The following is a 20,199-nucleotide window of genomic DNA, read 5'->3' as shown; positions in this document are numbered from 1 at the left end:
ATTAAGCTATTTTACATCAGTTTCAATCGAAATATGTAAAGCTTCCATTCGCAATCATGATAATTATAATAAAATATCATCAATTTCACTCTTTCGCCATACTACGATCTGTTGATCTGCCAAAGCGGATTTTCCAATTCTTTAGTTTATTCAAACATCAAATTATATGAGTGTTTATCGTCGCTGCTCTATATGCTATGTATATACAATATAATTTTATACAGGCAACATCAATTTCACCCTTTTCGCCATAATGATCTACACTTTGATCTGTTGATTTGCCAAAGCTGATCCTCCGTTCTTTGGCAGCTACAATTAGCTTGTTGAATTGTTCTAATGTGTTTTTTTTGTAAGTGATCATGATCATGTCATGATCACCCGAGATGACCATTAAATGCCTGCTTAACGACGACGCCTCAGAGCTTTGTCTGTCTGTGTGTGTGCGCTCAGCACGATCATTAAAACTGTAGTCACATTAACACCTCAATGGCAGTTATTCTTGAATACTCGACAACTTCTTCTTCATCTTCATTGGAGTATACTATATCGCACATTCGTTTGTATTGTGTTGCTATGGGTTACCATAAAAAATGGCAATAAATTCCTTACAGAATACCAGAACACAAAAGGAGGTTTTTCTTTTTTTCTGGCTAGAAAGTTGTCATAAAAATGAGATTTAATGGTGGAACATTTCTTTGAGGGCGCTTCAGTTACATAAGCATGACTGTTGCATGCAAAAAGACATCGAAACAACGTCTGATTCTGACCCAAATTCCACAATCGAAAGAAAATCCAGAAAAAAAAAACAAAATTTGAATGTGTGAAAAGACGAAAAGAAATGCATACAAATAAAACTGAAGAACCGAACTGAGAAAAAGTCATCTACACATGTTTATGGCTAATTCAATGGCCCTTTTAAACAGAGATTGCCCCTTCCCCTACCTCCTAGATAGACCCCGCCCCCATGTGGCTCCGTCATTCATTCAATCATTTTGTCAATGATGTTGCTTTCTATTCTAAACGCATGTTCATTATTATTATTGATTTCCCAACTTTTAGTTTTTTCGCTCTCTCTCTCTCTCTCTCACTGTCTGTGGATTTTTTTTTGGGATTCTTTAGGCCTGCAATTAATTTTGTTGCGTTGTTCTATTCCCCTCGCTCCACCCGCTGCATCGAGAAACTCCCTCCCCCGGTGAAACAAAAGGCAGACACACGCCGTGGCATCTTTCATGTTTAACGAACATTGCTCTGGGGCAAATGCAACATCAGACCGAAGCCGAGACTGCGACTGCGACTGAGACTCAGACTCAAACTCAGACTGAGACTGAGACTGAGACTAAGACGAGACGCAGACAATTGAACCTCAACCCCGCCCCTTTGGAGCTGACTCCAGTCGGAGAGAGGGTATAAAAGCTTGGCCTATAACTGTATTTGGGTTTAGAACAAATGCAGCTGTGAACGCGTGCGGAGAAACGGACAATCGAAGAGTTGAACTATTTTTTTTTTAATATTATTTATCATACCGCTAAGGATCATCGAATTAAAAAAAGTGCAGTGAAGTGTTCTATAAAATAAAAAGATAATCAAAATGTGGCAATTTTTTGTGGTATGTGTTTCGAAATATTATCGCAAGGATTCACATTGAATAAAATAAGAACATGACTTGAGAAAACTATTCAATAATTTATATACAAAAATGTATTGCAATCACAATACTTAAAAAATCAAGATATTATTTAATTACCAAGAATTAGCATCATGGATTTTTATTTGCTACGATTTCGGACTTAAATTATAATTTATTTATTTATTTTTTAAATGTGCAGCCAACCAATTTTTGAATCTTTATTCATGAAGATCAAGCGTATTTAAAATTGTGCTCTGTAGTCTGTTCAACTTACAGTTTAACAATAATAAATGTTTTGTAAGGATTATAAAATATTGGACAACTTAAAAGGACAACAAAATCAATCACTTATCTGATAAAAATTTAAACAATTTTTGGTTCAATCAACATAGAATAGTTGTTGTAGTAAATCACAAATTAGAAAGTTCCTAACATCGAAAGATTGATGCTATTTTATATGTCTATATATATTTCATATTGTAGCTAATACTAATAAGAAGCTTAATTAATTTTAAGTTCACTATAAAAAACTGAAAATGAAATCAATGAACTGGCGTTCAAGCAAATTGATTAGATATAAAAATATTTGCGACATCCAATTTGAAAAACTTTCAATCTGATGCTGTTTTATACTTTCAATATTTCGTACTTAAAATAAATAATAAAATAATTTATTTGAAGCTCTTTAGTTAGTATGATAAGGAGAATATAAAACAACTAAGAACTGTGAAATAAAGCAAACCAGTGTGGTATTCATTTTTAAATATAAAACAAAATTAATATACCGAAAAATACTACAAATATACCAAAGGCAACATTTGGTTCAATCATTCAAAATATACCAGATTGTCAGCCAAAGCAACTAAGACCCATAGAAAAGTAGTTCTTAAATAATTTATACAATTTTTGTCTGATCACAATCAAATCTTTGAGGGATCAGAATAGTTTTTATTCTATGTACCAAAAATCGGGAGTTTTATATTTATATCTATTTAATATTCAATAAGAATATCTACGAACAGATTGATAATCGACTTGCTTAGCAATAAAAATATATGAATGAATACAATTTAAGCAACTTCCTCAACTCTCTTTCTTTGTAGCTCATCGCTGGCCTTTGCTGCCTTCCGCTGCCGAGCAGCGCCTTCTGGTGGCCCAAGGCGACGACGTAAGTGTTGCAAGCTGCGTTTTCACATTTAAATTGTACTCTTCTAATATCACTCTAATACTCTAACTAAACGCAGTGAAACTCCACGCGCTCAGGTGCTGCAACAGATTCCGCTCACCTACTTCCGGACGTACACTTATCAGCCGCTGGCTGGCGAGACATTTGGAGTACCGCTCTTTGGCTTTGGGGCAGCGCAGACGCCGCTGCTCTCGGGTCGTCACTACGATCCCTATGCGGTGACCAGCTATGCGGCAGCGCGACGTCACGACGCAGCCACAGCTGGCCACAAGGGTGATGTGACGCCGCCGGCAATGGGCAGCGGTGGGAGTGGCAACAGTGGCAGCAGCAACAACTTGTTGCCTAGCACAACGCCAGCGACAACGACAACGACGACGACAACAACGAGCACAACAACGCCACCGCCACCGCCACCAACGACGACAACCACAACAACGACAAGCACAACAAGTGCGCCACCCACAACGAGCACAACAGAAGCCACTTCCTCTTCATCCTCCTCCTCTTCGTCCTCGTCTTCTGCAATGCGCTATGCCGAGTATCCAGCTTATACACGACGTGTTAGCAATCTGTACAATGCACGTCCTCAGTATCCGTATCCCGATTACTTCAACTATCAGGCGCCGAGCTCGCTGGCTGAGAAAAGCGGCTCACGGATTCAGTTTGTGCCCTGCATGTGTCCCGTCAGCATGCCCAGCATGTCCACACTCTCCACGCTCAGCCTGAACAGTGGAGCGAGCACCGAACGCGATCGTCCGCTTAGCAATGCTGTGCCTCTTCCCCCCGCTGCTGCTGCTGCTGCTGTGGCTGAAGATGCTGCGAATGTCAATTTGCAGGCACGTCACATGGAGAGCGAGGACTCCGAGCTGGAGGATGAGACGGATGCAGACACTGATGCGGATGATGAAGCCGATGCTGATCCAACTGCAGTTGCGCCTCTGGTGGAAGACGCAGCCATCGCAGCTGTCGATGGCAAAGTTGCCTTTGAGTCGCACACCACGCCCACCGTCGACTCCAATAGTTTGGTTTAGTTTTAATCATTGTCCAGCTGCCAATAGTATTAAAGGGCGCCTAGACTGAGAGATCTCGCTCTCTGGAGATCTTGTTAGAACAGCGCCAACGACAGTTTGATTTTAGCCCCATTCCCATTTTTTTTTTTTAATGTCAAAAATCAAATAAATTAAAGAAACTATCAAACTGCAGTTTGTTTTTTGGAAAGTTGTAAATATTTATGTATTAACATATTATGCGTAATTTTGAAATGAGTTCTACTTAGAGCTTGCCAAGCTTGCGAAGTAAATATAAATATTTAACTGACTTAGACCACAGCAAATAGTCTAGCTTCTAGATTCAGTATTTACTCTTGGTCAGTCTGAAGGCTTTTGATGCTTTGCATACACTGTGAATAATAAAAAGTCTTCTCTGATGTATAGATATTCTTGACCAGCGTCAACAGATATAGCCATGTTCCTCTGCCCGACTGTCCGTATGAACACCTAGATCTCAGAGACTATAAAAGATAAAGATATAATTTTTTTTCGACAGTTCTTGTTATGCTTCCTCGCAGTTCAAGTTTGTTTCAAATTTTTACCACGCCAACGTGAGCCTACGAAAATTGACTGGAATCGAATAACAAGCGTAAATTTGAATCTAGAATCTCGGTTGATTTTATTTATTTGCAATTGCAATTATAAAATTGACTTTCAATAATATATTGTAAGTTCATTCTTAACATATTCTACATGTAAATTAACATTTTTATACATTTTATAGAAATATGTATATACGATAAACCATTATAATCAGAATAACACACACCTTGTAATTTATTAATGCTAATTTCATATTAATATTCATTTTTTACCATTCTAAATCTAATTTTCTATAATATGTTTGAAATACTTTTCTAACGCTGATTTTAAGCAATACATGTAAAATATTTAATAAAAATATATAAATAAAAACATAATTATGTGTTGATTTTTAAACCGAAGTAATTTTGCATAATATGTTCAAAATATCGCCGTTGATGTTAAACGAAGCTACAACCGCTAATAAAAGCTGATTTGGCATCACTTGCTGACAGCGTCGACGCATCAACAACGCTCCTCAATGAATTTTTTCTACCAGACGATTTGATTTCGTTCTCTTAAAGTCGCTGATTGCGACTGTCTAAAGAGCAACAAGTGCTTCTAAAACGTAAAACAATTCTATGATACAAATATTATTGTTAATAACTTTTCAACCTTTGGCTAATGATCCGCATTTATGACTAAGAAACGAAAATATAGATGCAATTGATTTGTTTTTATTGTTAATCTATTATTTGAATATGCTTTTGTCAGCTGTCAGTCGAATTGTACAGAAATTTGTTTGTTCTATTTGTTTTGCTATTTCAACAAAATCAGCTCAATGTCATGCCTCTGTTTATGGGCAATCGCCGCACTCGCGAAGAGGATGAGACTGGACCCATTAAGCTGACTGAGGAGCTGGACTACAATTTCGATTGCCTGATGCGGGTGGCGAAGAGCATGTGCCAGACACTGGGCAGGCCAAAGGATCGTCTCATCTGCCGCAGCACACTAGATGAGCTGATCAAGTTCAATCGATCGGGCTCGCCGGAAGTGAAGCAACATGTCCGCAAATTTCTACGATTCTATTTGCAAGTGTTGCGCTGGACGCAAACGCATCAGCCCACAAAAACATATGAGAAATGGGTGAGGATTAATAATACAAACATTAAGTATACGCATATATAACACAAGGTATCTTTTGCAGTATGGCGATGCCTGTAACAGCAGAGTTGATCCGACTGCCGACAAAGACGAAGAGTACGTTTGGCTGGAGGAGGGAGTATCGTATTTGGCCATGAAACAGTTTGAGGATGGCTCCACCATGATCTATTCGGCGGTGGCCAAAGATCCTGGTGCTGGCTGGGCAGACAACGGCTTGAGAACGCTCGCCGAGCAGTTGGGAAATTGATTTAATTATGATAAACTATATTTCGACTAGTCAAATTGTATTGTTAACTATTTTAAATGTAGTCTGCATTGTCTTTAAATCTTCAGCCTATTAATGCTGATGTTATTTAAACAGTATTTTTGATATATAAATCAGTATACAACTTTTTGTAACTATACAGCAGAAATTATTATGTTATATTATGATATAGTTGAAATAAAAAAAATGTATTTTGCAAATTTATAATTAAAATGGAGTAAATTATGTTTATAATTAAAATATATTATTTGCTTGTCAGTAAACATTTCTTAAAGATTTTTTATTGCCACGAAATCTTAAAAGAATACCTTGTAATATTGATTTGCTCTTTCACATATTTGGAAAATGAAAAATCATCCCTACAAATGCAAAGAAAATGAACATTTTATCTATAAACAACGATCTGGTAACACTAGACAGAAACAAAGCGCCATCTGTTGGCGGCAACAAGTAACTTAACTAATTAATATTATTTAACATTTATAAATGGCTTTTAAGGTATTTACTAGAATTCAGAAAGTTAAATTTATTAAATATAAATACTAATCAAAATAAAGTTTCTAAAAAGACAAAATTATTATTATTATTATTGTCGTGAATATATCTGCCAAGTTGTAAAATAAAACATAGATGGCGCTAATTTCAAATTTGACAAGCTAGTTGTAATTCCCAACTGCTTATTCAGGACTATCACGTTATAAATAGCGCACTTTTCTAGCTACATTCGTTCTTGCTTCGGCAGAACATATACTAAAATTGGAACGATACAGAGAAGATTAGCATGGCCCCTGCGCAAGGATGACACGCAAAATCGTGAAGCGTTCCACATTTTTTTGTAGATATTTTATTGATTTAGTTTTTTTTTTTTATATATTATTATATTATACAATTATTTGATAATTCAATAATATCTACTAAATAATGAATCATTATTATTAATTTTCTTGATAATCGAAGAAAAATAAAATAAAAATAAAGTAGATTTTTTAAAATTCAATTCAAATTCGTATTAATACTGAATTTTAAAATCCTATTATATGAATTGCAATTACTTATATAACGATTAGATCCCTCGCATGACCTTTAACACACTAATAATCATAATAATCACTTGACCTATAAAACAAAAGTAATTAGTGCTATCAGCATTGGAGGTGACATTAATTATTCAAGCGGATGTCCGATTTTACATTTTTACATTTAGTATTATTCTCAATAGCTTAGCAATTGCCCCCCACTGCAGTGGAACAGTTACCTAATGCATTCCATGTGTAGTAGTTGTGTTATTCAATATTGCACTTTAAAATCATATTGTTGTAAACACATGTGCGCGCAAATATTGTACGCAGGAAAACACTGGCGACGTCAATACTCTTCTTACACTCTTGTTTACCTGCTGTCATTGGTTATCGATCAATTTGTGTTCTTAATAAACAGACTTTGCCTTTTAATAACATCTTGTTGCCAACTGCAACGATAGTGTACACAAATGAGTTGTTTACCCTATACGCAAAAAAAGTTCGAACCCTATAAAAATCTATTTATAGAACATGTTGAAGCTGCTAATCAGAAGTCAAGGGAATTCGCATTAATGTTTAAGATTATGAAATTTCACAGAAGCCCATATTCGGGTTGTGTAATCAAAAAAAAGAAAATATATGTATATAGTCAAAATTTTAAAGCATGATTATTATTTACTATAAAAATAGAAAGATATGCAAGAAATAATAATTTCAAATCTAATTCTCAGTTAAGTGTAGACACTAGTCTGCTGAGTCTAGATTTCTCTGTGCATCCCGGTTGATTCGGGTTATTTTTTGCCCGATAGACAGAGGGAAAGAGACTTAAAGAGTGTGAGATCAAGATAGAGAGTGAGAGCGAACGAGCGGGAGAGACAGAGTGAAAGGATGGTGGTAATGGTGGGCACGATCGCTTGTGCTCGTAAACAAAAACAAACAAATGATGTATAAGCGAGTGTGAGCAGAAGACGAGCGAGCATCCACTGATGATAAGAACTGAGCGCGATGCCATATTCTGGGTGATCGAGTAGCATCAGCAGCAATGGAGCCAATTGACGTCAATGGCGCAATGAAATCCTGGTGGAAAAGTCAAACAACTAAGAAACCGGTAAACACCTTTGCCTTTGGACTTTGGACCGTCGATGTCTGAGTCTGAGTCCGAATCACAGACAGTCAGCCAGTCAGACAGACAGACAGACACATATAGTAGACTATATAGTATAGGAGAGCTCAGTCTGAATCCGTAAACGGAACAAGCGTCTCTCATCATTGATAAGGTCTTCCCCCCAGACATTGACATCACCTGCAGTGCACCTCCCACCCATCGACGAGGTTGACACAGTTTTGAGTTTAGTGTCTCTTGTCGATCTTTGGCAAGTCGATAAGACTCTCTCTCTCTGTCTCTCACTCTTTCTTTCTCTTTCTATGTGTACAGTCACTCAGTTTGTACCCTCTTCTCAAATCTGTCTTCTAGCTTATCACAAAGTCCAAGTTGCTCTGACTACACAGCGTAGTACAATTCTCTTCCCCTCACTCTCTTTCTCGCTTACTATTTGCATTTCCCTTCTAGCATCAATATGCAAATTAAGAATGAAAAAGAGAAAGAGAAAAAGCCGTTACAAATCGAAGTTTGTTGAAGTTTCTAGCTGCGACTTTGATCTTCGACGTTCTTATCTTGAAAAAATGCATCAAGAGTAAACGGTTGCTTGTACTTTGCATCTGTGCAAGAAATGTGCAAGGCAGCAGCAGTTGGGGCGGGTGAGGCGGAGGAAGGGAGACCTCTCGCTTATCTCTCAGGGCTGAAGTTCCCCCATGTTCGCTAACGGTGCGCTCGCTCATGCATCAGCCGAAGTGCCGACGAAGTGCCGAACTACCAAACGAAGTGCCGAAGCTTAACTTGAGCCATCGTCGTCGCTTCGTTTTCGGTCAGCGATCGATCGGGCATAAAAATTGCGTAGCTTGCAGCTGATCGGCTCAGTGCTTTGACGGTCGTTAAGCGTGAAACACACAACAAACAAAACAGCAAGTGATTTACAATAGCTCAAAGCTAGAGCGAGAACGAGAACGAGAAACATATGCTAACAGGAACCGTGACGACGCGAATGCGAGCGGGAAAGAGCTAGAGAACGAAAGCGAAAAAGAACAAACGGATTGATTGCAAAGAAAACGTGCAAAGCTTAGGCACACGTAGTACTTATAATAGAGACATCGACACTAAATGATAATAGGCGAAAATACAAAAAGAAAAACCCGAAACGAAATCAGAGTGGACACAAAAACGTCAAGTGGACAAAACAGACACTGACTGACAACAGATAGAGACAGGTGTGTGAGCGATTAGATTAACTTAACTTAATTAAAAAACCAACAATAAAACAATTCATTCAATACCCATAAATCGTACAACTTAAGTTAAGCTCCACTATCTCTATAAAGACAATTATCAAAACTCTGACGTGAAGTGAAGTGAACGTGCACAAAAAAAAATCACTCGTTTAGTTCCTGCCTAAAATGTAGACTGACTGCAACACAGCAGCAACACATCAACCCAAAAAGAAAAACCTTGCAAAAAACTAAGCAAACAAGAAGAAGAAGAAGTAGCGAACAACCGACAAGAACCGTTCGTGGCAAGATGTATGTGGCAAACACAACAGGCGGCCTCATGCTGCAGACCATGCTCTACTTGGCGAATCACACGAGTCGTGCGGCAGTCAACACACTAATCGATCTGCCACCTGCCCCCAAAAGCGGTAAGTAATCCATCCAGATTGGACAGCTTTTTTTTATAGAACACTTATACTGGTTTGTTGTTACTCAACAGTCGCCAAACTGTAACATAAGCTAACAGAACTTGTCACCGATCACTCAAGTAATTAGAATGCTACTCCCAAAGATATATAATTACAACCTATCGTTATGTATTTCTATAAATTTCGCAACAAGTAGACAAAGTGTTTATATGATAGTGCGCTGCCCTAGCATTACTTCGATCGTATAATATTACTAAAGTCAAGTAGAGATTTATGGCCTAGCGACAAATTCTTCAAAACCATAAAACAATCTTATCAAATAGTGGTATAATATTACTAAAGTTTATAAAGAACAATAGATGGGTTTTAAAAAGGATTTTCCATATTCATTATTTGTTTCCCTTCTTTACGTTAACAACAGTAAGAGGTTTATCAAAGAGCTGTGCAATATTATTCTATATATTGATTAGCAAACTCGTAACTACGATTATAATAAGAGATTTTCAAATTTTTAATACAAAAGTTCGCAATATTAAGATTGTCAAATATTTATAAATTATTGGTAGAACTCTCATATGTATTTATCTGATATTTCCCAGAGCATTCTAAATTCTGCCGCTGCTTGGTATATGATATTTCCTTTCTTAACCACATAACAGTATCAAATTTACACACGACTTTTTCCAAATTTACAAACAGGTAATACTTTTAAAAATCAAGTCAGCAAACTACTAGTGATGCTCGCCTCTTAAAAACTGCATCATATCAGTAGTTGAAGTTGATCGTTTGGTTGCTCTAAGGTTTCACAGGTAGATTGAAAGTTTAGCTGCATTCATTAGTCAAACGAGACAAGACTTTGGCCCCCTCAGACAACGAGTTCAGTTGAAGTCTGAGAGCATCTTCAAATGATCATTTGTGGCTTGTGCAAACAACATTCTGGTTTCAAATGGTTCGTTCAACTCATTGTCGATGCGGAAGATGAGAAGGGAAAGCTTCATCTAGCCGATGATCGTTCAGTCACCTTATGCACACAATTTGCATATGAACTCGAAAAGAATTTTGCATTTCGGTCAGCAAGCAAATTCTACTCGTAGCTTGCAATTCGAGATAGTCGATTCGATAATCTATTGACGACAAGATCGGCGTATACACACGCCTATCTAATTGAAGACTTCCGATATAAATATAAATAAGACACTAGCTAACTCAGATAAGCTGCCATACTCAATGGCTCAATGATAAAAAAAAAGAAAAAGGTACACCAACAATATCGATAATAACAATGACGTTATTGATCAGCCGAGCGGAAGACAAAAACAGACAGAAGCCAACTTCTGAATGCCACGCAACGTTGAGCAGCCGACGAAGGCTATGAAACGATCGATCGATCGACTCAACGATCATATCTCGTGGTACTTTAAGCAAGTGGAAGGAAATGTCCCCAAGAGACGTTGTCAACTGTTGATGCGGTTGACCAAACCGTCAATAACAGGCCCAATGACTTCCGAACAGCATAATTAATGCAATCGTCCAACAGCGCCTTAGTATTGTAATTATCCATTGACGATCGGTAAACGAAGAGAATGCTCGACTACTAGATGCTCTTTAGCAAGCAGTTTTTAATTCTATTTCATTCTTTGAAAACGTAATCCTTAAAAAAATAACTTCACAAATATAATTAGTTCTGATATTTATAGTACGAGTATAAATTATATACTTCTTTATCAGGTTTACCAAATTTAAAAAAAAGTAAAAAAGTTTTAATGAACTTTGGTTTAAATTTCAAAGATTTTTTTGTTAACTATCGTAGCTATTTTACTTCCATTTCCTTTTTTGTAATAATAAAAACTAATTTCCTTTTTGGAAGGTAACAAAAAACGGCATATCTTTTAAAATTATAAAAATTTTCTTAGGACAGATTATGTATATGACTACTTCAAACAATTATTGAAACTTCTTTGAATGATAGAAATAAGCCCATAGAGCGAAAAAGTTGTAAAGACATATATGTCTTTTATATTATTTTATATATATATAAAATTGTGAACCTAAGAATACAAAAACATTCGCAATTTTAAAATAAATTAAGAATTAAATCATGTTAAGTTATTCTCAATTCAATTCTCAATTCTAAGTCTCAAATTATGTATAAAGAATTTTTAATACATGATTGAAAACTTCTCTTTGTGCATAATTTGTAACTGAACTTATAAAATAGAACTTTGCGTTTGGTTGAAGAAACTCATTTAGATTATTTTGCATCCATCTATTTACAGACATCAACGAGGTAAAGTGCTTCGGCGTCTACGGCTGCTTTCCGATCAACGGACCATGGAACACTGTGACACGCACGATCAGCGTGCATCCGCAGAAGCCATCGGAGATCGAGGCGCATTTTACGCTCCACACACGAAGCACGCTCGATCAGCCCAAGTTTATTGATCTCACCGATCCGGATGCTGTGCAAGGATTGGGCATAAATCCCCGAGGTCGCATCTATTTGCTGGTCCACGGCTACTTGGAATACAGCAACATACCATGGATGCTCGAAATGGCCAAGGCGTTACTAAACAACTGTCAGGACAATTGCAGTGTGATCCTCATCGATTGGGGTCACGGGGCAAATCCCCCCTACGTCCAGGCTGTTGCTAACATACGATTGGTGGGAGCCATAACGGCGCATGTCATTCACATGCTGTACGAGGAGTTGCAGTTGCCGAATCTGGACAAGGTGCACATCATTGGTCACTCGCTGGGCGCCCATTTATCCGGCTATGCGGGCACACATTTGCAGCGTGACTTTGGCTTGAAAATGGGACGCATTACGGGCTTGGATCCCGCGGCACCGCTCTTCACCGACACCGATCCCATTGTGCGTTTGGATCGCACCGATGCGCATTTCGTGGATGTTGTGCACACTGATGCGAACCCCTTGATGAAGGGCGGCCTGGGTATCATTCAGCGTTTGGGACACGTTGATTTCTATCCGAATGGAGGCTTTGATAATCCCGGCTGCAACAAGAAGCTGCAGGATGTGATGAAGAACAATCAGAAGGCAACGCTCTTCCTCACGATGCAAGAGTTTCTCGGCTGTAATCATATACGCAGCGAACAGTATTTCACCGAGAGCATTGACAGCAAATGTCCCTTCCTCGGCATCACCTGTGACTCCTACGACGTAAGTAGATCACTTAAGCTACTATCTCAACGGCTTGACTAATTGCAACTTTCATACTGTAGAGCTTCAAGGATGCCAAATGCAGCAGCTGCGATGAGCCAGGACGTTTGTGCATGCGCATGGGCTTACACAGCGCACACGATTATCGCCAAGCGCAGGCACGTGGTCTGATCAACTCAAAGGATACACCTCCGGTGTTTTATCTGATGACTGGCGAGCGTCAACCGTTCTGCCGTCAACACTACAAGATCACAGTGCGCGTATCCAGTCACGATGAGAGCACGCTGCATGGCGGTGAAATTGGCACGCTCTCCATACGCGTGCATGACGAGCACAGTCGCAAGAGCACCGAACGCATGAAATTCTCACCCAAACCGATGTACTTTGAGCCCGGCTACGAGTACACGGCGCTGCTGGCCGGCAAGGATCTGCGTGATCCGGGACATGCGACGGTCTTTTGGGAGTATTCGACGAATTTCCTCAATCCGCTCACCTGGCGACTGCTCTCGGCGCCACGCGTCTATCTGGAGTACGTGCTCATCGAGTCGATGGAATCGAGTGAGACGTATGTGAAACTCTGTCCGTTGCACGAGGGCGCCATTCTCTCGAATACGGAGAATGTATTGCATACGCATTACTGCAAGGATTAGGCGAGACAGCAACCATTCGCAAGCTATACACATTCACCACCCCCCACTTAGACATTTAATCGAAAGCTTTGCTGTGACATGCCCAAAAGACGGCAACACTTTTTTTCCGCTTGCTGTTTGCGCTTCAGTCCAGACACGAACCAATCAACAACCTCACGAAATGTGTGTGGTGGCTGTCCTCGCTAAGTGTGAGAACGGAAGAAGCGCACGCAAACAAAACTGTTCCCGCTTTTATTCGCCGCCCATGCCACGCCGCCTCCGCTGGAACGCACGCACGCAAAGGCACAACAAAAGCATTTTGTATTTTATTATAGTATTCGATTATAAAATAAGATATGCGATTGTATCTATCATAAATTAGAGCACTGGGAGCGCGCAATGTTATTTATCTGTATGTTTATGTATTATATATACGTATACCTAATTGTTATTTATATAATATTCGCTTTAATTAACCATTTTTTTTTTCAACTTTTTTTTGCTTAGAATATTTATGAATATTTGAAAATAAACCGAAAGTGAAAATAATTATGCCTTAGTCGAATTACTAATTGAAGTTTGCCGCCGTCGTCGGATTTATCAGATTGGGGAAATCTATAAAAAAAACAAAGATTTTTAATTTATATTGAGATAGAAACAAAACAATGTGGCTGAAATTTACTTCTATTTATGTTAGAAGTGTTTCATAACTGAAAATCATTTTGTTAAATTTTTAAAATTTTTATTAATGATTATTATTAATTATGTTGTTTATAGATATTAACCAAGAAACTTTATTATACGATGATAATATTTAACTAGTTTGTTAAAGAAAATGCTTTTGAAAACGTTTTACACCAAGCATTTGTCGCTTAGTCAAAACTTGGCTAATCTCTAACTTGATATTTATCAAAATATTTAGTGAGGTTCGAATACTTTGAATATCTTAGTTGCAATTGAAGAAATTCCATTTCAGAGATTCTTTATAGATTGCCAGCCATGGGAACGTTGTCTCAGTTTCAGTTTCAGATTCAGATTCAGTCTCAATCTATGGGTTATGATTAAAGTTGCCAGTTGTTTCTAATGAATTATACAAATACAGCTAAAGATACAGATACGAATACAGCTAAAGATACAAACACACACATTTGTGCATAAATTTAGTGTCATGAATCCTTCTGCTTGTTGTTGTTGTTGTCGATGCCGTTGTCAACTGTTGTTGTTAATAATTTAAATGCTTATCGCGACGAATGTATCTATCGCATGCGTGTGTATCTTTTACATATAATTGATATTATCTGCATTTGATTCGTTGACTCGTTTTTTGTTTCTGTGTTTCTGTGTTTTTGTTTTTTAGTTTTCTTTGCTTCTCTCCCTCTCTCTCACTCTCTGCATTTCTTTCACTTTTTGGCTTTTGTCGCATGTCTTTTTTTTTGGTGTTTTGGCTTTTTTGTGTTTTTTTTTGTTATGTTTGTATCTTGCACACACATTCCACAGGTTGCTCGAAGGTTGGCCAAGGTCTGGGCCCCCCCGATTCCGATTCCGATTCCGATCCCGAATCCAATTCCAATTCCGATCCCGACGAAACACGAGCATGTGGGCATCCAGTTGGGTCACTTGATGATCATGTTGACAATCTTTGAGGTTGTAGCGTTCATTCTGGGTTTTCTCGTTTCTTGGAATTGAAATTGGATTTCGATTTCGATTTGAAATTGATGTTGATGTTGAATTCGAAGTTGGAATCTGTTGCGAGAACCTTTTTTTGTTTTGTCGTGTTGCATGCCCCATAATATGCATTCATTAATAATGTTTATCGTTGCCGCTCTGTGTTGGCCCAAAGTGTCACAGACTGTGCCACACACACATACAAACGTGCCTCATCTTCTGCCCCTTCTCTTCTCTTTTTTCTTTTAGCTGCCACTGCAATTAGCATTTGATGCACTACTTAAAAAAAAAAATGTATCTAAGTGAATCCTTTGGCTTTTTAAATTGCCCACAGCTGTGGGGCATGCCTCCGTCTTAATTAGTTGCCCCTCTCTACCCCTTCACAACCCCCCTTCCACATAAATCTCAAACGACGGCTGAGCGACATCAAATGAAACTCAAATCAAAATGTCATAACTTGCACTAGACGAGACACAAGCGACAATACGTCAACATGCCACCCCTTTCCTCCTCCTCTCTCTTGCCACACCGTTGCACGGTGCGTTTAATTAGTCGCCCACTCCCACTCCCAACCCTCCTCCCCCCACCCGAATATTCCCCCCTTTAAACAGCGTCGTCGGCGTGGCAAACAAATCACATAATTATGATTGAGCGCAGCCTCCGTTTTGCCGCCAACTCTTTTGCCTCATCACTCTTCCACCTCGTGGCAACTTTCCCCTCCTTTTCCTCCCCCCTCTCTTCGACTGTAACTGTGGCGCAGTTTTGGGGCTTTCTTTATGGCGCTGGCATATAAATAAATCTGTCCGGCTCACAGCTGCCGTAATTGAATGCAAATGCCCATCCAAAAATACGTTGCATCTATTGCAGCCTCCTCACTTTCCTGTCCTCACTCTCTCTCTTTCTCACACTCAGCTGATGTCAAGCTACGGCGAAAGGCGACAATCTGCTGTAAATTATCATGTGTAGGTGCCACTCTACCTCCCTCCCTCCATTCCCTCCCTCCATTCCCATTCCCATTCTCATTCCTATTCCCATTCCAGTGAGATGCTCCATTGTGTTTGCTGACGATGCGTGGAAAACTAATTTTCCAATCTCCCAGTTCTCCTCCCTCCTTCCCTCCGTCCACTCCCCTATTTCTCATCAACCCCATCCCCAACTCTAGCATTTGCCTTTTTTCCCTGCATCGTTTATCTTGCGCACATTTTTTGATATTCATAATTTGTGGCGTGTGCTCCTTGTGTGTCAGCTTGTTAAATTGCACCACGTGTTTTTGATAATGACGACATAACTATGTCTCACAGACTCTAGACTCTAGACTCCAGACGCCACAGTTTCCGAGCCGAGCTCACACAGACAGACAGGATATGCATACCATCTAAATAATTGGAATTTTTACAACGATCTAATCGAATCCAGGCGACTTGGTTTATAGCAAACCATGTTAAGGAATGTCTAAAGTATTTCTAATTATTCCGCAATTAAGAAATTCATCAGAAATCAGTGTAAAGTACTGAGAAACATTTCAGGAAGTGTTGTGTCAAGCAAATTCGAATTCTACATAAGAATTCTAAAATAGTTTTCTTATTCGCACCAAAATTTTCGAAACGTTTGAAGTGTTACATAATTTTGGGTATGTTTTCTAATCATAAACTATAATTTTAATTATATATATATTAAATAAAACTAACTAACTTTTTATAAATAACTTAATGTTTAGTAATTACAAAACATTTTATTTTGGTGAAACTTGTTCTAAAGTTGTTTGCATTGTTAACATCGAATTTATTTATTGCATCTTTACTTTTTCCGTACAAACTTCTATTTTATTGTTGAGAGATTAGTTTTATTTTAGTTTTTATACCCATTACCCAAAGGGTAAAAGGGTATTCTAACTTTGTGCAGGAAATGTATGTAACATGCAGAAAAGGATATCCCCCACTTTATAAAGAATATATATTCTTTATCAGCGTCAACAGCCGAGTTGATATAGCCATGTCCGTCTGTCTGTATGAACAGTTAGATATCAGATCTGATAATCTGGTATATTTTGTACTCTGTGGTATATTTTGAATGTAGTACTGTTTAAATATACCGAGTATAACCTTTAGTTAGTATTTTTTGGTATATTCTAAACTATTTTGAATACTTTTTACTCTGTGGTATACTTTGAATATAATACTGTTTAAATATACTGAGTATAACCCTTAGTTAGTATTTTTAGGTATATTAATTTGGTATATTCTAAACCATTTTGAATACTTTTTACTCTGTGGTATACTTTGAATGTAGTACTGTTTGAATATACCGAATATAACCTTTAGTTAGTATATTTTTTGGTATACTAATTTGGTATATTCTAAACTATTTTGAATACTTTTTACTCTGTGGTATACTTTGAATGTAGTACTGTTTAAATATACTGAGTATATACCTTTAGTTAGTATTTTTTGTTATGCTGATTTGGTATATTCTAAAGTATTTCGAATACTTTTTACTCTGTGGTATATTTTGAATGTAGTACTGTTTAAATATACCGAATATAACCTTTAGTTAGTATTTTTTAGTATACCAATTTGGTATATTCTAAACCATTTTGAATACTTTTTACTCTGTGATATATTTTGAATGTGGTACTGTTTAAATATACCGAATATAACCTTTAGTTAGTATTTTCTTGGTATACTTATTTGGTATATTCTAAACCATTTTGAATACTTTTTACTCTGTGATATATTTTGAATGTGGTACTGTTTAAATATACTGAGTATAACCTTTAGTTAGTATTTTTTGGTATACCAATTTGGTATATTCTAAACTATTTTGAATACTTTTTACTCTGTGGTATACTTTGAATATAGTACTATATCAATATACCAAATATAGCATTTGGTATATTTGTTTAGTTACACCAAATTAATAATGTTATTTTAAATTAATAATACACTGCAACAAAAACAAGTAATTTCTAATTGTTTTCTGTACTCTAATTTTGTATTACTAAATTGTATTTATTCACAAATGAAATGCTTAAAAATAATAAAAATAAATAGAATATACGTAAAATAGACTCTCATAAAAATGTACTTATTAACGGAATATAAATTGTGATAACAAATGAGTAAAATTGTAATGCAGCTGTTTGTTATAGCAAAACTCGCAGTTGTAAATGTTAAATGGGTTTTTGTCCCGCTCCGCCCCTCGTACCACGCCCCGCTTTGAGGCATACCCTTTTCTGTGGCTGTGTCTGTAGCTGTGGCTGTGGCCGGGTGTCAACTGCAGGGAAGTTGGACCGAAGGTGAAGTAAAGGAAATGCCGAGTGAATAATACTCGTACTCAAAGCGAATCGCCTGCGGACATTTAGAGGACTAATTTAAATATCATTAGTAAACAATTAAGACAAAGGAGAGCAGCAACAAAAGGAAAAGCACAAAAAAAAACAAAACAAAAAACAAAAAGGATGTTAACAATGCGATTGCTGTGGCGGTGGCTGTGGCTGTGACATTATCGCAAGCCGCCTGTCAACGCGCGCCACGCCCACTCAAAGGGCGGCTGTTGTTGTTGTTGTTAGTGTTGTTGGTGGGGGCGGAGGCGGGAGTGAAAGGGGTTGAGCTGGAAAAAATGTCAACGAGCGAAATCAAAGCAAATGCTTTTGCTGTTGTTGTTGTTGTTGTTGTTGTGTTTGGCTTTAGTTGTGACAGCTCAAAGGATTGCGCATGAAAAAGGACGTCGCCAAAAGAAGAAGAAGAAGAAGCTGAAGCTAAAGCTGAATAAAGGTTTCGCCAGCGGGAAGATTGACGGCGACTGCGATGCTGCCTTTTCTTGTTTTTGTTTTTGTTAATTGCATTTCAAATATAATTTGTCAAAACACAAGCTGCCTGCCAGCTTCCCTTTCCCCTTTCCCCTTCTTCCCTCCCCAACTCCTTCTTCATTCTCTACACTTCGCTGCTTGGCAGAAAACGTGCCTTATCAGCAGCCGAGGGCGTGCAGCTTGCGGTAATTCACATGGTCCACATGGCGAGCGAGCGAAAGAGAGAGAGAGAGAGAGAGAGAGAGCGAGAGCTGGAGGTCATGCTTATGGGATGGGATGTGGCCACGTGCCACGTGCCACGTTTGCTGGTTGCCACGTTGCGCACTTTGCCCGTCACCTGATGCTGCTGTTCCCAAGCTGCCTCCCCTCCTCTCTGCCTCCTCCACTGCCACGCCCTCTCCACTTCACTACGCAGTTGTGAATGAGTTGGGCGTTTTTGATGATGCTGCCACTGCTGCAGGATTCTTGTGTCTAAGGTACTGTGTAATATGATCCTGCGTGTTTGAGCATAATTTGTTATTTTGGCTATCGCATTCCTTTTTGTGCTCTCACCCTCTCACCCTCTCCTCCATCTTGTTGCCCCTCCTCCACTCTCTTGCAATCGCATTACATCTTTTGTCAGCGGTTTTTGGAGAATCGCTTGGCAAAGCGAGCAACACAAAATATCGATTACAATTCGCTGAAACTTTTTTTCTCATTCGCTTTTTGTTGTTTTTGTTTTGGACCCCATTTGGAAGCGAGAGCACATAACCATAAATAAGGGTCATAAAAATGATGCTCAGTTGTCGCTGCAGCTGCTTACACGGTCTCCAATGTCTCCAAAGTCTCCAGCGTCAACTCCAATTCCAATTCCAACTCCCATTCGAAGTCTCTGTCTCTGTCCTAAGAGCAACAAATAAATTCTTTTTCGGCGATCCGACAATGTCCTCAATACTCATAACATTAACTCACCGTCTCCTCTCGCTCCTTCTTTCTCTCTCTCTCTCTCTCTCTCTCTCTCTCTGTCTCTGTCTCTTTCTCTATAGCTCTCTTTGTATCTGTGCAGAGCAACCACAGTCACTTTTAATGAGCCTCATTTTGATCACGATCCCATCGATGACATGCTTGCCAATCCATTGCCATGGATCCCTTTTGCCGGAAATGCACTTAATGTCATTTCTGGAGTAAATGCGAATATATTTTTTAAGTGCGATCTCGAATCTTTTCCTTAGTTTTCAGTTCTAGTGCATTTATCTACCTTAAAGTTTTCTACATTCCATAAAATATTGTATCGCAAATTGCACAAACAATTATTATTATTTGGAAATAATTTTGATAGATTTCTTTTAATTTTGCTT

General features: G+C 38.3%; 3 protein-coding genes and 1 non-coding gene across 4 annotated transcripts; all 4 read left to right on the top strand.

Moving 5' to 3' along the window:
- The first annotated feature begins 1,515 nt into the window (after positions 1-1,515).
- On the top strand, positions 1,516-3,844 carry LOC117576676 (uncharacterized). Its single transcript, XM_034261674.2, has 3 exons — positions 1,516-1,606; positions 2,731-2,795; positions 2,872-3,844. Exons 1-3 carry the CDS (start codon positions 1,589-1,591, stop codon positions 3,842-3,844), a joined length of 1,056 nt encoding a protein of 351 aa, XP_034117565.1. The 5' UTR covers positions 1,516-1,588.
- A 1,302-nt stretch (positions 3,845-5,146) lies between these two features.
- Positions 5,147-5,959, top strand: LOC117571983 (uncharacterized). The gene is made up of 2 exons (XM_034254493.2): positions 5,147-5,530; positions 5,592-5,959. The coding sequence occupies exons 1-2, from the start codon at positions 5,231-5,233 to the stop codon at positions 5,793-5,795; spliced, it is 504 nt and encodes a 167-aa protein (XP_034110384.1). The 5' UTR covers positions 5,147-5,230; the 3' UTR covers positions 5,796-5,959.
- A 580-nt stretch (positions 5,960-6,539) lies between these two features.
- On the top strand, positions 6,540-6,646 carry LOC117578344 (U6 spliceosomal RNA). The gene has a single exon (XR_004573378.1). It is a non-coding gene; the product is annotated as a U6 spliceosomal RNA (small nuclear RNA).
- A 2,161-nt stretch (positions 6,647-8,807) lies between these two features.
- On the top strand, positions 8,808-13,939 carry LOC117570744 (pancreatic lipase-related protein 2). Its single transcript, XM_034252569.2, has 3 exons — positions 8,808-9,582; positions 11,859-12,760; positions 12,823-13,939. Exons 1-3 carry the CDS (start codon positions 9,465-9,467, stop codon positions 13,408-13,410), a joined length of 1,608 nt encoding a protein of 535 aa, XP_034108460.1. The 5' UTR covers positions 8,808-9,464; the 3' UTR covers positions 13,411-13,939.
- Positions 13,940-20,199: the final 6,260 nt, after the last annotated feature.

The sequence above is a fragment of the Drosophila albomicans genome, chromosome X (assembly GCF_009650485.2).
Source record: "Drosophila albomicans strain 15112-1751.03 chromosome X, ASM965048v2, whole genome shotgun sequence".
NCBI classification, from domain to species: domain Eukaryota; kingdom Metazoa; phylum Arthropoda; class Insecta; order Diptera; family Drosophilidae; genus Drosophila; species Drosophila albomicans.
This window is presented reverse-complemented; position numbering and strand designations above follow the sequence as displayed.

What these genes read in the sequence shown, in the direction of transcription:
- LOC117570744 (XM_034252569.2), top strand. Translation starts at nt 9,465, where the DNA reads ATGTATGTGGCAAACACAACAGGCGGCCTCATGCTGCAGACCATGCTC. An exon ending in GCCACCTGCCCCCAAAAGCG is followed by an intron (nt 9,583 to 11,858) that starts GTAAGTAATCCA and finishes ATCTATTTACAG; the next exon opens with ACATCAACGAGGTAAAGTGC. An exon ending in TCACCTGTGACTCCTACGAC is followed by an intron (nt 12,761 to 12,822) that starts GTAAGTAGATCA and finishes TTCATACTGTAG; the next exon opens with AGCTTCAAGGATGCCAAATG.
- LOC117576676 (XM_034261674.2), top strand. An exon ending in TGGTGGCCCAAGGCGACGAC is followed by an intron (nt 2,796 to 2,871) that starts GTAAGTGTTGCA and finishes AACTAAACGCAG; the next exon opens with TGAAACTCCACGCGCTCAGG.
- LOC117571983 (XM_034254493.2), top strand. Translation starts at nt 5,231, where the DNA reads ATGCCTCTGTTTATGGGCAATCGCCGCACTCGCGAAGAGGATGAGACT. An exon ending in CAAAAACATATGAGAAATGG is followed by an intron (nt 5,531 to 5,591) that starts GTGAGGATTAAT and finishes TATCTTTTGCAG; the next exon opens with TATGGCGATGCCTGTAACAG.